This window comes from Cannabis sativa, chromosome 2 (assembly GCF_029168945.1).
Source record: "Cannabis sativa cultivar Pink pepper isolate KNU-18-1 chromosome 2, ASM2916894v1, whole genome shotgun sequence".
NCBI lineage: Eukaryota > Viridiplantae > Streptophyta > Magnoliopsida > Rosales > Cannabaceae > Cannabis > Cannabis sativa.
This window is the reverse complement of record NC_083602.1, coordinates 30,195,417-30,213,096: the sequence shown is the minus strand read 5'-3', so window position 1 is coordinate 30,213,096 and position 17,680 is coordinate 30,195,417. Positions and strand designations below refer to the sequence as shown.

The following is a 17,680-nucleotide window of genomic DNA, read 5'->3' as shown; positions in this document are numbered from 1 at the left end:
TGTTTCTTGTTTATTTGTTATTATAATATATTTAGAATCTGGTTACTTTCATGCAGGGTTAAATGTTTAAGTATGATTATCGCTCGATAATTAGTTAAAGTTGTAAGATATTAGATATATATAGATCATTAGTTTGTATAAACTGTTAAAAATTTATGAATCAAATATGAAGCATACATAATCATGCATAAAAATATGGAAGTAAATGAATATATACATAATATAAGTAAAGGATTAAAATACTTTTAAATTCTTTGAGATTCAAACTCACACAAGCTTTGAATCTGCAAAAGAAAAACAAACTGATTAGTGTGGGTAATTGGACTTCCAAACTTTCTCTAAACTCTTTAGATGGATTTATTGTGTTTCATAGAATGAATATAGCTCGGGGATCCAGACCCTATATTTATATAGGTGAGACATTCCACCAAAATCTTAAGAAATTAAATTGAGAAATAAATTAATTAGTTAATTGTAATCTGATCATATTTAGAACATTTTTTCTTATCACATTTTAATTTGTGATAATATACCGTCAGCAAACAGTCCGTGAGATCAAGCAAAATCGATTTAAATGATTTTGTATACTAATAATAGAAATATTTTAATATTAAATAAAAATATTCTAATATTTTTCCACTCGGTCAGCATTTAGATTTACCACTTAAACCTAATATTTCTTATTATACAATATACATATGAATCATAGTGATAGGTCATCATTATTTGACGAGTATTATCTTCCATGTATTACGATATATTTATTGGATAACAATCTACTTAATGTGGCAATAGACTTAAGCGAATAAACATTAAGCCTTATGTTTATTTTCGTCCTTTGAAGATAATTTTCTCAGATAAAATTAAGGTGCACATAAATATGAGAAAATATCGAAATTAGAGTTTCATTTGAATAATTTTAGTTACAACCAAAAACTGCATAAGGGGTAAAACCGAATCCCATATTTATTTTACGATCCTTGAATTTATGTTGCGCCATGCCTTTACTCAAAGATATGCAATCACCAATTCAGTATTGCGTGCTTAATGACCACTTATGATGCCTTTTTATGGCTAAATACTTAATGTTGATATGCTAGCTTCGATCAATACTCTTATAATTCTTAGCCATAAATATTGTAGTTAAATTTATCGCATGGCATGAAAATGTAATTCTAAACTCTAGGTCTAGTATGAAACTTTATAATACACCATACGAGATGTATCCTCAAAATAATAAATAAATCTGACTTTTATAATATAAATAACAATTAAGGTTCTCTATAATACAACTTACTGGTAATCTTAAGGATATAACCAAATGTTGATTATTGCCAATGAAGTACGTTAGAATCTAATTGGTTAAGTATATTTCTAGAATATCAGTTCATCTCAATAAATATGTATGAATATAATATTGAGTATCTTAAAGAAATCTCATCACTTTGTATGAAAAATAAAGTGGTCTTAATTTTAGTTATTCTGATACTACTTAACAATCCTGAAACAAATACAATGCAAAGTCTTATGTAGACTCTTAGACATACATTAGGCTTCTAAAAATAGAGGCAAATGAATGTTCTTAATTTATTCTCATTCCAAATTATTTTACAAATATTGGTTTGAGTTGAATTTATCACACTTAAAGATAAAAGTAATATGAGATGAATAACACGTAATTGTAATTAATTAGAGATGTTATGGCTACTCTCAAATTAATTAAAATTATATATCATTTATATTATTTATCTCAAAATAATAATTTGAGATATGAATTATTTCACCTTATATATGAAACGTTTATCATTATTTTTTGCAATTAACATATTGTTTATATATAAAATAAATATTACTCACACTGACCTTCTGGTATATAATTATTTCCATAATGCTCTTTTCAAACCTAAAAAAATATGACATGATGAAAGTACCAATTTGTGAGATATTTATTTTACTCTATAGGTAGACTTTTAAAGCTTACATATGTTTACCACTATTAGAGAAAAATCTTTATAGTTGTCTATATACATTCTCCTCTAGTTTACTGTTTGAAATTGATTAATGAATTGAAACGAGCAACAAATGTCAAGGTTACTATAATAGAATCTTTTATAAAGATAAATAAGAATGTAAATCTCCTTTATTATTGATTCTTAGTTCAAAATAAACTTCTTAACAATTAATCTTATTTCATCTCTATGTTTCACCATGTTGCCTTATGAGTATTTATTGATGAAAAACCTATGATTAATATTCTCCACCCATTAGGCAACTTTACTAAAGATAGACTTCATTGCTCGTTAGGATATTCATTTCTTCATTCATAGCATATTGTAACACAATTTCAAATCTTTGTGTTCCACAGTTTTAATTTATGTCTCAAATTAATATTATAGTTGAACTCTTATTGTACATAATGTAATTAATCACTAGAAAGTATTGATCTTATTGTTCTAATAAGTCATTTTAAGGATGAACCAACAAACTCTCTTATAGAGCGAATACTTCAACATGTATGTTGTTTAGCAATTGTAAGCAATTACTAAATAACATGACTTATTAGAATTTTATCAATGACTTGTGGATTATATTAATGATTAGTTATGGATTCTCAATAGCTATTAAACTTAAGGGTTATTGTGAATCGTAATTAATCTAATATTTAGGGTGAAAGTAAGATAAAATATGAATGATCTTTCTCAAATATTATGTTCTTGGATCGATCGCTGATCAAGTCAATTCTTAATTCTACAATTCTAGTGTTGTGAGATGGATAATAAAAATATGTAACTCTTAGATCTTATAGGATTTCTGATGAGATTCTCATTTATGGTATTTAGGCCCAGTTCTTTCCTTTGAAAATTATACTCTAACTGTATACGGGTATTTTTAAAATATGTACTTATCGCAAGTCGCCTTACAACTGTTGGAAGGAATTTTATAACGATCTAGATTTACTAACAAGTATGTTGATTATAATCTATAATTTAACACCTTATAAACATGAATTTCCTAAAAAAAATGAATTAAACACATATAAAGTTATAGAAAACCTTACATTGGTGGCAGCAGAATTTATGGCTCTTTCCACTCAGATCTTTAACTCTTGTTTATTTCTATCGCGGAGAAATAACAAGATTTGAGCCTGGATCTCTTTCAGATGTTGGATTCTTCACAATCTTCCATACTATGATTCAATACTTGACTTGATATGAGTGGGCATGTACTCTATCACTATAGGGACAAAATTTTGATGATGAACAAGAAGAGAACTCGAATATTAGAGAGATGAGCCTCTCTTTTCTATTTTTTGACAGAATAGGCTTATGATGAGTTATTAGGTTATGAGTCTGTCATGTTATATTTACAACTTTCATCTAGGCTTAGGTTTAAATTACATGGAATAAAAAAAAAGATAAATAAATGGCTAAAAAACACTTAAGTGGCCAACCACTATTGTGGATCCCACTAGTTACAATTTTGCCAATTTATTTCAAAATTTATCTTTTCCTTTCACAAATGTCATATTTTAACTTTAAACCTTTTTAAATGCCAAATTTATTTATTTAATAATTAAAATTAATTATCAAATAAAATTACCACTTAACTTATTTATTAATTAGACCTTACAAAGTCTCTTAGTTAACAAATAAACCCTAAAACTTCTTTTCTTCACAATTAAGTCCTTACTTAGTGAAAATTTATAAATAAGACATAGTCTAATTTTAAAATTGTAATTGATTAATTAAAACTAATTAACTGATTCTACAAGCAGTATTATCTCAAATAGTAGGGGGCCTATGGACCTATATAATCAAGCTTCCAATAAGTAGTTCTAGAATTTACCGAGTAAATTTTCTTACTTATTAATTCCTCCTGACTCCACTATAGATTCAAAATTGCACTCTTAATTATATAGAACACTTTATATGTTCTAAGATATAGATACGCTATTAATTATCCATTGTTATAATCCAAATAATCAAAGATCCTCTATAGATGATTTACATTGAGTAGGGACAAATTTCCAGTTCTACCCTTCAATGTATTTTATCTTTAAAATACTTAGCTTCCTATAAATGATATTTCAGTAAACTAATATAATTATTTTTTTTTTTTTGGAAAATCAACTATTCATTGCACAAACTCCATGTTCTATACAAACTAAGAGCACCACACCCAATAAGGGAGACCTCAGTGTGTATCTATACAAATTTACAAATTATTAAACCACATTACATCTTCATTGCTTACTTTCCTTGGCCAAATAAGAAGGAGTCTTTGTTTGCCATTTCTTTTAACCTGAATCACCACCTGATCAGCATTGGGGGTTTTATTTTGCCATATCAATTCATTCCTGCTTCTCCAAATATTGTAAACTAGGCTGGCAAGAGCAACTGCCATCACTCTCCTTTTGAATCTGCTCATTCACACTCTCTGAATCCACCTAGTTATACCTGTTTAGTCAAGAGTCGAACTCCTCCATTGCAGCCAGTGTGCCACACCTGTAAAACACTGTAATGTCCAACTACAATTGAAAAATAAATGCTCCTTTGATTCCTCATGATTGCAGCAGAGAACACAATCAGCATTATCAATAATGCCAAACCTATGCAATCGGTTTTTTGTTCTCAATTTTCCATGCATAGAAATCCATAGTATGACACTATGTTTAGGTAGATTAAACTACCCCAAACCAGTTCCTCAATCTCTCCTGGATATGACAAAATAAAGCATAATTAGTTGCTATGTTATAAGTACGTGCCTCGAATTGGTGAGTGTCCACCAGGAAGCGAAGTTGATTCTTGAGTGCCACTAATTTCCTCCAGTACCAGCTCCCATATATGGGAATTGAGTAGCACCACCAATTTTTTTCTTAGATATAGATTGTAAAGCTTTATTATGTGAATTGTCTAATATTTCTATTTATTTTGGTAAACGGTCAGTAGGATTGCTCATAGTTTTGCTAGATCCGCTGTTTTATACCCTGATCGTCGTTTTAGTTTGGAGTCTGTTCTAACTGATTTGTTGATTGATTTGATAACGGAGTTTAATGGTTAATAAAGATAAATTTTCCATTAAAAAAATAATAATAAAATAGTTTCTTAGGTGAATATTTATTATTGGCAAGTGTTTATTAATTTATATTTACATGTGTTATAAAATAATATAAAGTAGATGAGAAGAAAGAAGAAGAAGATGAAGAGAGAAAGAGAAAGTGAATGGGAATTTCTGAGTTGTTTATTCCAATGGAGTGAACCCCTATTTATACAAATACAAGAGTGAGATATTAAGAAACTAAGGAAAAGGGAAACTAAGGAAAAGAGGAATGTTGATTACAATTCATGGTAATAAATAAAAGATTTGGACATCCACATAATTATTAATATTTATAACACTCCCCCTTGGATGTCCATAATAACTGCCTTATTAAAAATCTTGCTGAAAACTTGATCAAAGGAAAAAGAGTATAGTGTAAACTAACTCCCCCTCATTTAGGAATTTGTGGAGATCTTCTAATCGACGAATTTCGATCTTGTCTGCCGTCTTCTCAAATGTTGATGTCTGTAATAACTTTGTGAATAAGTTTGTAAGATTGACACTTGATTGAATATGTTGAACACCAATATGCATTTTCTTGAAGCGTATAAAGAAGAATTTCGTGGAATGTGTTCTAACTCTATCTCCTTCAATGTACCTCCTTTTAGTTGAACGATGCAAGCAGTATTATCCATAGAGAATTGCTTGGGTTGATACTTCTTTATTGAGTGCAATCCATATGTTTCCCAAATATGCTATGTCAATGATCTCACTCACACACATTCTCTACTTGCTTCATAAAATGCAAGTATGTTAACATGATTTATAGTTGCCTCGTTAAAAACCTTGCCAGGTGGGACAAAATCTGAGCTAGGGAAAAAGAGTACAATATATATTTCATATTCATAACTATTTGTAAGTTGCCTCGTTAAAAACCTTGCCAGGAAAACCCATTGGGACAAAACCTGAACTAAGGGAAAAAGAGTGCAACATGAATATGTCTCCCCCTCATGGACATATGATCCATAATTCTTTTGGTGATAATAGATCTCATAAGATTATTGTTATCACTTTTAAAATATCACCATATATAATCTTTGATCATATATTTTCTATAACTCTTACAGAGTATGTATGGACTTCTAAATTATAGATGAGGGGTTCGTGGAACATTAATATTTATCCAACTAATTGTATCATTCATGTGTATATACAATCTTGTTCATACTAAAATTTAACATTTCAAGTAGATATGAACATAACACATTAATGATAATATAAATTTCATTTGTGACAATGATGGTACTCCAATACCATATATTTGTTCCATCTTGTTTTATGATCTTAATTTCCATATCAAATGATCATATATCTATAATTCTTGATACATATGAAGTACTTCAAGACTTCAATACTAATGAACAAACTTTATACATTTAATATTTCTCGATATACAAAAGAAATAAAAGTTTGTTCTTCAATTAATCAAAAACTCTTAAAGAGTCTATCACAACGTATAATTTACGTCTTTATATTGCATAGACAACCATAGGTATTTTTCAAATAATAATTTACTTACATGTCTTTATTTCATACAAAGATCTTTGTCATATAGTGCGCGCGACTTTGAATTTATATCACTTAAGACATGTATTAAATTCTTCTAGAATTTTTAGATAAGGCTTATTTCAAATTCTCACTATATTAGGAGCTCCAAGTAAATAATCTTTTGTTGCAACATTTATGTGACGCTTATAAATCCTCATAAAATATATTCCAGGCTATAATCAAATAATGATTATATTTTCTCAATATTTAAGCCTTACTTCAATCAATCTCATGTCTATGCAAACTTTGTATAACAATTCATTATGTACAAATACATATATGCAAATTTCTCATTAGAAATATTTATTTGCACACCCTACAGGTCTTACTTCACTTTATGTGAGTAAATTTGCCTGGATTGCGTCATAATATTTTGGCCAAAAATCAAAATGTAAGTCGATGATTCTCGACAAATCTAATACCATGATCCTTGCTATCTCATGTTAGTTTATTGCATATGCAAACATTCAATATTTATTGTCGACAAAAATTTCAATAAATGATAATTTCCTCCCATATTGACATAACTTATAGAGATTCTTTAAATTACATATTTTCAAATATGTTTATCATTTATAGGTACCTATAACGAATCACTTCAGGGATTCAATTATGATTAAATGTGTTATGTCTAACTTCTCTTGGGAGTCTCTTCGAGTACCGTTTTCATCACGGTTATCATTTTAATACTTTATAACATTAAGGTATCTCCATGAGTACCTCTAGATTTAACAACTTCAGGGCAAATCAAATGAACATTTACTAATAATTTCTATATTGTTCATTTACGCTTCAGGCGTTTTCAACTCATTCTATCTCAACTTTGAGTAATATTGATTTGCAGTTGGTATATATCATTTTGAACTATATCGTTCTTATAACTTTGTGCAAGGATCATTTTTCAAAAATTATCATCGATCCTTAACCGCTTCTCTCCCCTACGATCGAGAGAATTTTAAGAAATTGTGATATCTAATAATATTAATACACCCGTAGCGATATCAATATATCACAATGAATCAATATCTATTTAAACTCATATATATTATATGACATTGAACTTCAGGTTCAATAACTTCAGTTTCAAGTTCAATACTTATGAACTTAATTCATTTCTAAGAATGAGTCATACGTGTATAATTAGAAATACATAAATTTACACATTTTGTAAATGCATGATCATATAATCTTATCACATCGATAAGAAACTATGCAATAAAAATCTAATAATGGCTCAAGACTGTTAAAGAAATATAATTTAAATATTTTCTATGTGCAAATATATGCGCATTCTTCTTTTGAGCCTTATAAATTAACAATGAGAAGAATCTTCTGGTTCTTCAACAAAATTTAGTCAAATTCTTTGACAATTTATTGCATATGATTGATCATGTCAAAAAATTCAATTCATGAACTTCAGGTTCACTATAATTTGTATTTCAATGAAACTTTCAAAAGGTAATGTAAATTCATTACAACATAATCATTACAAGTTTCATTTTATATACACGAATAATATAATTATATTATTCTCCAAAACATATACACTCTTCAGGAGTCACTATTATGTTTATCAAACTTTATATTTCTTCAGGAATCACTATCATCAATTCAATGATGTGTATAATTTAAAAGATACATGACAACTTCATCATGTTATTGTAATGGTCAAATAGATATGACCATAATATATCATTCATTTTTCTTGGTATCTTTTTAACAAGTCGTCTAATTTATTAATAGACTATTCATCAGTCTAATTATCATGACTTGATATATTATATATTTAAATGTACAACCAGTACATATAATAAGTTATTTCTTATCACTTTTATAACTAGATAAAAGTTATACATCTAGGTACATACAAATATATTTTACTACTCCAAGTAGCAATTGTATGTAAGACTTCTGCAGGAAGCTTTTCAAATAATCATTTTGTGATTCTTTATCACTTTGATTATATTTGATCACTAACAAATGTTAGTAAGTTATATATTCACTTCTGGGAATATGCAAACTGAATTATATAGTAATTATATATATACATATCCTGTACTAACAATAGTTTAAAACTATTGATTTCAAGAAATAATAAAATATGTATATATTAATTTGTTTTTGGCATTGCCAATATATGTGAAATCTATATTCTTTGAAATAGAATTTCATGTCTATTCATTCTCTTTAGGGAATGATATTTAAATATTCTAAATGTACAATAAATTTGTACAATTCACATTCTATTCAATAATCAAGTATACTTTTATCTTGATTATAAGTATGTCCGTACTACAGGTACGCGACCACTATTATTCAATTCCACACATGATATATAAATTTCATGCACTTTGATTATGTGTGGTATCTCATCTTTTAGTTGTTTCCACTTTTTCTGGAAATATTTGATTAGTAAATAATGTCATTGATTATTTAAAATCATTACATTCACTTCGGGGAATGACGTTGAACAAGTAGAACATTATTATAAATTTCTTAAAAAATTTATTACTTGTTCATTCATAAAAAATATAAGAAATTATTCAACAATTTCTTTTACGATATTTCAAAGAATATATGAATGCAATTTTTGCATAGTCTCCAAGATGTATGCAAAATTTAATCTTTAATATATGTCAGATTCAATAATTTCCAACATTGCAAGTAATAACAATGTATAATAACATGACTAATACGAGGAATCTTTAAAAGTAATTGACTTCAATTCGTATCATTCTCTGCAGGGAATGATGAACAATAAATACATGCCTCATGTATTTAAATAACATTAGTCATGCTCATTGTTATTCTTATACTTTAATGTTTCAATGCAATTTTCTTAACATTCTTTTTGGGTATTCAAAACCCACTATAAAATTGCATCAATAATAATCATTTTTAATGATTCTTTAGTTGTATTCACATAAATACAATCATTTTTTTTCTTCGATAAATATAAAACATTTACTTCAGAAAATGTTTGTCAAAATCTATATCGATATTAGATTATTTTTCATTGTCCTCAAAGAATAAAAGAACATATATATAAATATGTATTCATCTCTTTCATTATATATTCATCAACTATATAATGAATATTACGTTTGCATAATCTTCAGGATATATGCAAGATTTTATTGAAGACGCATAATCATCAGGATGTATGCAATATTTTATCGATGATGCATAATCTTCAAGATATATGCAATATTTTATCGATGATGCATAATCTTTAGGATATATGCAATATTTTATCGATGATGCATAATCTTCAGGATATATGCAATATTTTATCGATGATACATAATCTTCTGGATATATGTATAATTTATATAGATTTTCTCTATCATATCATAGGCACACATATATTGTAAATATTATGAATGATAAGACCATTATATATATATATGAAATCAATAATAAATATATAAAAATATATACATACATATATAATATATAGATATATAGATAAAAAGAAAAAAGAAACCAAATGATTCTTGAAATTGTTTCGATCAGTAGGAGTATATATATAAATATATATTTAGTGTATTTTGACTTTGAAACAATTCAAGAACTTTAACAAGATACTTACATTGGGACTTGGGCAGAGACTCATGCTTGAAGCTTGGGCAGAGACTCATGCTTGAAGCTTGGGCAGAGACTCGTGCTGATAACGTGTTATAAAATAATATAAAGTAGATGAGAAGAAAGAAGAAGAAGATGAAGAGAGAAAGAGAAAGTGAATGGGAATTTCTGAGTTGTTTATTCCAATGGAGTGAACCCCTATTTATACAAATACAAGAGTGAGATATTAAGAAACTAAGGAAAAGGGAAACTAAGGAAAAGAGGAATGTTGATTACAATTCATGGTAATAAATAAAAGATTTGGACATCCACATAATTATTAATATTTATAACAACATGCTTTTTTTAGATGAATATTTACATGCTATTTAGAAATCAGTTGGGCGAGAATAGTTAAAAAATTATGTGTATATATATATAAATATATATATAATATATACTAGTAAAAAGTTACGTGTAAGACACGTATATTAAATTTTATGCTAGTTTTTTTCTATGTTATTTAAAAGTGATACAATTAAAAATTAAAGAAAAAATATTATTAGTTATTAGGTGATATAATTATTATGTGTATCTAAATATTATAGTTTATAATGTTGTCAATTAAAAGTGAATACTAAATGCAATATATTAGTGTTTAAAAAAGCTTGATGATTTAATTAGGTTCTTAAGTTAATCCAAAAATAAACTAAAAATTGATGTGGGTACCCATACTTTGTACCTGAATCCAACTAATCAATTTAACAACGCAAGACTAATAAAAGTGACCTAACAAAGCCTAATTCATCATGTGGGTACCTAAAAAATAATACATAATAAGGAATATAATTAGACCAAATATTCACATGGTACAGAGACATAAGTGATTGTATTGATTTGTATCATCACTAACCAAATATAATTAGATCTGGAATGTTTATCAAGAATCTGAACGGGGTTCAACCATGAAATCCAGCACGAAAACAGAGAGAGCAAACCATAATGTAATAATACAGTTCTACTTCTAACCAAACAAATCGATCAAATATTTGAATTAACAAAATAGAAATTGCAGAATAAGGAATGGCTGAGAAAGGAAGAACCATACCTGCGAAACCCCCAAAAATAAATTAAAAATCAAAATTTTACCATCATAAACACAAGCTTTTTGAACATCCCTATAAAATGAGGTCAAGGGAAAAGTATTTTCAATAAGTGTAATTGTTTAACAACTTTTATAAATACTTCCAACAATATTGAAAACCAAAACAGCCTCAACCATGCTCCTTCTACTGTGCTTGTAATCAAATTATTTTTTTTCCTTGTGGGACTTCAATGAAGCAGTAAGTTCCAAACATCTCTCCTGGAGGAGTCCAATATATTTTTCTTTTTGAAAAATTTTGAATAACAAATTTCAAATAATCCATTTTCTTGTTTGAACCAAATGATAAGATCAGAAAGTAGTATAATTTTTACATGATCAGAGTGATGTTACCTTTCATTGTAAGCACCAGTTTGAATGAATTTCACTTATGCAAAAACAACAGTGTTTGGGGTTAGCATAAATAGCCTTTTAGTGCAGCAATAACTCAAAACAAAATAATACCTCTACAAAAAAAATGTGCTCGTCAGTAGTAGTCGAGACCTGCCAACATTTAGTTCACCTATTATACAAATAAAACAATAATTGATTATTGAGATGAAAATGAAAAAAAACTTAATATATATATATAGATAAATATATATTTAAAAATGGTTTGAACCCTGGTCTATTACAACATACCTTCAGAGTAAAAAATCCTACCAGTTCCCTTCTCCTCAATGTCATCCTTAACATAATGCAACAATCATAAAATATATGGTAAATCACACAATTTCAATTTATAAAATTCACTTGTAACTTTCATTAAAGCACTAATTGTTTCCATTCAAAATAGTGGATTATTTTTGGAATAGATATTTTCACATCCCATTTTGGATTGGCTGCAATCTAGTTACGTATGTGTATATATTGTTCTGAGACAATAACAAAAGGCAAATATGATGCTACTATGTACTAACAGAAGAAAATATTTGCGAATTAATAAGAATCATAAATTACATTACTTATGCTATCTTCGTATAACCAGAAGACTAAAAAACCTTATACATAGAGCTTAAATGATAATTCACAACGATCATAAAATGATATGTATTACACAGGTAACTTTAAAATGCTTTATACAAATAAGAAGATGACCAAGTAATTTCAAAAGCTAAACCTAAAGTAAATCAGGTTCACATCTAAAGACAAAATTTTATTTTACATCTAAATGAACTGGTATAGATGGTTAATAGAAAATAAACTTGGTAAAAGAAAGGAAAAGAGGCGTATTGGTTTATATTTAAAAACATACCGATCTAATATGAGGTTGTTGTAACAACCATCCAAGAACAGGTATCCTCTACAAAAAAAAAAAAAAAAAAAAAAAAAAAAGAACACACAGCTAGTGTAGGCCAGAAACCACTGCAAGATAGTTGCAGTCAGTAAACATCAAAAGAGAGAATAAATAAATTATAGTGAAAATCGTGAAAGTGAAGATTGAATATACATGAAGAGCACAATGAACCCATACGCCTCCAAAATCATGCCACATATGGGCCAGCCTATAACTACCAAGAAAAAGCCAAGACCGAATGAAATTGTTCCCTGTACAATCAACAAAAAGAAAGCAAGTGTGAAAAAGAGATATTTATACAAGAGCAATGAATTAAAGAGAAGAGAAATTAACAACTTAAACCTTGAAATTTTGAGGTTTCATGAATAATTGCAAAGAGGACTTTAGTCCTATTGTAAGTCACCCCTACCTTGCATTTGCAATACATAAAACATTCTGTATATACTACGAAAAAAGTGTATATGTCTTAATTAGTACCATAGTTAATGTCTTAGACTAATAATTTATACACACCATTGTTCGCTTTGCTCGAAAGAGACCAAATCGAAAATCGCTCCATCAATCTTCTCCTTGGGCTCAGACGCAATCAAACTCTTTACATATGAGTAGGGTTGATTGGAAAGAACAATTCTCCTCATCAATTTCCTGTAACAATACAAATAATTATAATATAAATCTTTACATATAAATATAAAATTTTGGAAACAAAATCAACCCTACTCAGACATGGGTCTGAAAGAGGAAAAAAAAAAACTCACTTCGTAATTGCCATAACAGCTCTGAGTTTCATTGAACCTAGGCAACAGTCGACCCACTAATCAATGAATCAAGAAGTCCCCCTTCCACGATTTTTGCCTCTTCAACGATAGTAAGTATGAAACAGGAGAACTCCCCTTCTCCTTGAATTGTGAAGCTCCGACCCACTAATCAATGAATCAAGAACTCCACTAATCACTGCATTGACCATTTCGACAACAAATTTCCTTTTGCACGGTAGTCAGAGACTAAACGTCGTGGCTTTGGTCAGGGACATTGATGGTGATAGAGATAGACGATGCTGCACAGGGAGTTTTCGGCTCCAAACCAAAAAAAAATGAGAAAGAAAAAAAAGAGAGATGTTGTCATTGGTACCATAACACATTGAGATTGAAATAATGTGCAGTCGATTGAAGCTTTAATTTGGGCGAATATGCCGGTCTCGTTCATCTGAAATAAAAATAAATTGGGGATTTAACCCGTTAACTTCAGCAAAAAAACTGCTATTTTTTAATAAATTTTTTTTTTTTAAAAAAAAAGTCACCGAATAATTTCTTATAAAACAAGAATTCTAGATATCAGTTTTAAATAATATTTTATTATTTTATTAAATATAAATAAAAAGTAACCCATGAATTTCTCATAAACCAAGAATTCAGTTATCACACTTTATATAGAATAGATATATATAAAATGGGTTAACCATTTGTCAATAACGAAATATAGTAAAACAAGTTCATCGTAATAAACATGTTGATAAGGAATTAAATTGAATTTTTGATGCTCAAACAAAATCCTAATTTTACTATTGATCTTAGCAATGATGTATTGAAACTTATGAGAAAGATACTAATATCAATATATATATATATATACTAGCAAAAACTACGTGCGAGGCACGTATACTAAATTTTATGCTAGTTTTTTTCTATGTTATTTGAAAGTGATACAATAAAAAATTAAAAAAAAAACATTATTAGTTATTAGGTGAGATTATTTGAATAAAGAACAATAAATAATCACGTAAAAATCAAAAAATAATTATTTGAATAAAAAATTCAATATACACATTTATATATATGAATCTCATTAATCAAAAAGAATTATTAAATATATGAACAATAATTTGTCACGTTATATGTTTCCCAATAAAGAAATCCACCTCCTCATAGTCAAAAATAAACAATATATGTAATACAGATCTTTGTAACGAAGTACCTAAAAGAAACAAAACTTCAGTTAGCATAATCGGAAAAGGTTTAAGTGAACTAAATAATGACTAAGAAGATCTAAATTACAAAATGAAAATAACATGTCTATATGAGTATGTATATGAGCATAATTGATCTAAGAGAAAATAGATAAACTTATAAACATATAAATATACTTAATATTAATTTTGACAAAGAAACAATTCAATTATAAACAATTCTAAATATCAGCTTGACAATTTCAACACACTAATTACTCTATAAATAACCATAATGTATACATCATGATAATTTTATTTTATTTGATATCAAATGATAATTCAAAATATAAAGTTAGTGATGAGAGAATGATAGGAAGGCTACGTGGCAACCTTAGAGAATTAACCTCAAAGAATCAACAAAGAGATATAGTTTGTTATTGTTTGTTTGACTCAAAGGAGAGTCTTTCTCAGTAGGTTTATGATTGGGTAGTGAGGTATAGTTACTTATTTGAATTCTTTTAAAATTAACCTTAATTAATTGAAGAGCCACGCCCTGACTGAAAAATAGGGTGTGTGGTTAGTGTCTAAGGTTATAAATAGAGGGTTCCTCTCATCATTTCTCACTCACATCCAACACTAAAGATACTTCCTAGCTCTCTTGACCAGCACCCCACAGTCATCATCTAGTATTATATTTTCATCACCACCACCATTGTTATCATCCAAGCTCTATCTAATCTCTATCCTTCATACCCCATAGTTGAACCTTGAGTTCTTTTCTAATATATACAACAATCACTTCCCATACCACCTCATATCACCATACATTACCATCAACTTGTAACCATATTCTTTAGTTGAGACGTGGGCGTAGAAACCGTTGTTACTACGATTGCCTTTTTAAATCTTGTTGAGTAATATCATCACCATTGCCATCATTATTCCATTTTCTTTCATTGGTCATCATAGGGTAATTGTAAGTTGTTAAATCCGAACTCCAATCTTATTTTTTAAGGTTATATATAACGTCGTTATTCTTATATGTTAAGGTGCAAACTTTAATTTTGCTTTATGTGATACTATGATCACAATTCTAGTGGGTTGCACGTGGTGGCTGAAACATAAGGAAGGATTTGCAAGATTTTGAGCTCTAAAATATTTCTCATATACTTGCCTATATTTCTCTTTGAGAACTAAGGACTTCGTGAGTGAAGCATGCAATAATTCTCAGTGTCACTCCTGAAATCAAAGTTAGAATCTCCACATTCGAGGTAAGGAAATTAAGTAGAAAAACATAAGTTTTCTGTATGTAATAACATTCATAGGAAGAGCGGGAATAGTAAAAGAGAAGTTAACTAAGGTCTTCTGCCTGACTCTTTATTGTTTGTTATTTAATGTACTGTATAATATATATTTAAATAATATGTTTATAAGATTCATGTTATTTATGTATGTTTACAGTATTAGAGCATGGCCATTGCTAAAGGTATATATTTAAATAATATGTTTATAAGATTCATGTTATTTAAGTATGTATGTAAATAGTGTGTTTATAAGATTCACATTATTTAAACTAGTTATGTTGTTTAGATAATGGACGGTACAATGGATTCGCATTATTTAAGCAATGATATGATTATGGTATGAATATGATATGACTATGATATTGTTATGATATGATTATTATATAGTTATGAAATAATTATGATATGGTTATGGTATGATTATAATATGATTATGATATGATTAGGATATAATTGTGATACACTATCTAAATAATGTATAGTAGTTAAACATTATTTAAATTAGATTTATTGTAGATTATGTGACATGGTTTGACCGAGAAGATACTGGTTAAATACTTGACTGTTGGGTCTATATGGTAGATAGGGGGCCATCTAGTAGTGGGTACGATTTTACTGAACCCAGCCCTCCGCCATTTAGTCTAATAGTGAGAGTTTATTTGCCAAAGTCGAACTCCGGCGTAACCATTATTATGTGACTTAGCTTAGGAACTAGTGATTTGTTAATAGTGATAAGATTAAGCTTATATGTATTGCTATTTGTCTAAATATGAGCATCTAAGTTTTAGTTATATGTTTTTTTTTTCTTTTATTTTATGTGACTACGTGACAAGCATTTCCTTACTGAGTTTAGTAGCTCACCCTTATCAAACTTACCATGTGCAGATTAAGGTTATAAAACTTAGAAAGCCGGTGGCAAGTGAGACCTTGGAGGCTTGTGTGTGTACTCGCTGAGGACCATATAACTGAGGGTGGTCTAGGGCACGCTCCATTTATTTTATTTAGTGTTATTAAATTAATGTCGCAGTTATTTTTATTTATTAATTATTATGTCTTTTAAGTCCAAACTGAGCTCAAATATGAAATATTTTATGTTTATAAATAAAAGCGACATTATAGATTTTCCGCATTTTAACGCTTGTAACTAAATTAGTAATTTATGAAAAGTACGGGCGTTACAATTTAGGACCTTTATGATCTGAAAAGAGTTTAGGTTAATTTATAATCTGTCATCACATATGAGGAAGAAGAATGGTTAATTAGTGTTAATAATTGGGTAATCAAAGCAATTGAAATCATATCCCTAATTTCACATCCATTGTTAAACATTTTATTTGTTTGTTTTATTTAATTTTGCTTAGTTTATTTTGTTCAAAGTTTATTTATTCGATTGCCAAATAGAAACAAGAATTTAATTGATTGTTACTTAACTGCAGTCCTCGTGGGAACGATCTCACTTACCTGAGTATTACTTGTTAAAACGATACGTATACTTGTGTGTTGGATTTATCACAACAATCCATTTCACACGAGGTATTGAATTCAGTAAAGAGAAAATGAATTCAATAGAGAGGGATGATGAATAGGATTTTGCTTTGACTTTTGAGTGATAAATGAGCAAAAATGAGTTTGGGCTTGGACTTTACTTGGGCTTCTTCATTTTCTTTGGGCTTTCGTCTTTTGAGCATTTGGCCCATTGTTGTTCTTTTTTCTTTTTCATAACATAAATTAAAAATATTTCCAAGCTTTTTTTTCTTCATATTTTTAATTTATTAAAA

General features: G+C 28.4%; 1 protein-coding gene and 1 long non-coding RNA gene across 6 annotated transcripts; one reads left to right on the top strand and one right to left on the bottom strand.

Annotated features, from left to right (window-relative positions):
- Positions 1-11,024: 11,024 nt before the first annotated feature.
- On the bottom strand, positions 11,025-13,905 carry LOC115720968 (uncharacterized). 5 transcript variants are annotated; one of them, XM_030650190.2, is made up of 6 exons: positions 13,409-13,905; positions 12,993-13,295; positions 12,804-12,901; positions 12,609-12,656; positions 11,996-12,041; positions 11,025-11,876 (listed from the first exon to the last, which is right to left on the bottom strand). In XM_030650190.2, exons 2-6 carry the CDS (start codon positions 13,075-13,077, stop codon positions 11,821-11,823), a joined length of 333 nt encoding a protein of 110 aa, XP_030506050.1. In that variant the 5' UTR covers positions 13,078-13,295; positions 13,409-13,905; the 3' UTR covers positions 11,025-11,820. The 5 variants fall into 5 exon arrangements, 2 of the variants coding, with proteins under 2 accessions (XP_030506050.1, XP_030506052.1); XM_030650192.2 differs by having other exon boundaries at positions 13,164-13,295; positions 13,409-13,902; XR_004012348.2 differs by lacking the exons at positions 11,025-11,876; positions 11,996-12,041; positions 12,609-12,656 and adding an exon at positions 12,661-12,718 and having other exon boundaries at positions 13,409-13,903.
- A 241-nt stretch (positions 13,906-14,146) lies between these two features.
- Positions 14,147-17,456, top strand: LOC133034917 (uncharacterized). The gene is made up of 3 exons (XR_009686233.1): positions 14,147-15,574; positions 15,696-15,869; positions 16,788-17,456. It is a non-coding gene; the product is annotated as an uncharacterized LOC133034917 (long non-coding RNA).
- Positions 17,457-17,680: the final 224 nt, after the last annotated feature.

What these genes read in the sequence shown, in the direction of transcription:
- LOC115720968 (XM_030650190.2), bottom strand. Translation starts at nt 13,077, where the DNA reads ATGTATTGCAAATGCAAGGTAGGGGTGACTTACAATAGGACTAAAGTC. An exon ending in TGAAACCTCAAAATTTCAAG is followed by an intron (nt 12,902 to 12,992) that starts GTTTAAGTTGTT and finishes TTGATTGTACAG; the next exon opens with GGAACAATTTCATTCGGTCT. An exon ending in GGGTTCATTGTGCTCTTCAT is followed by an intron (nt 12,657 to 12,803) that starts GTATATTCAATC and finishes TTTTTTTTGTAG; the next exon opens with AGGATACCTGTTCTTGGATG.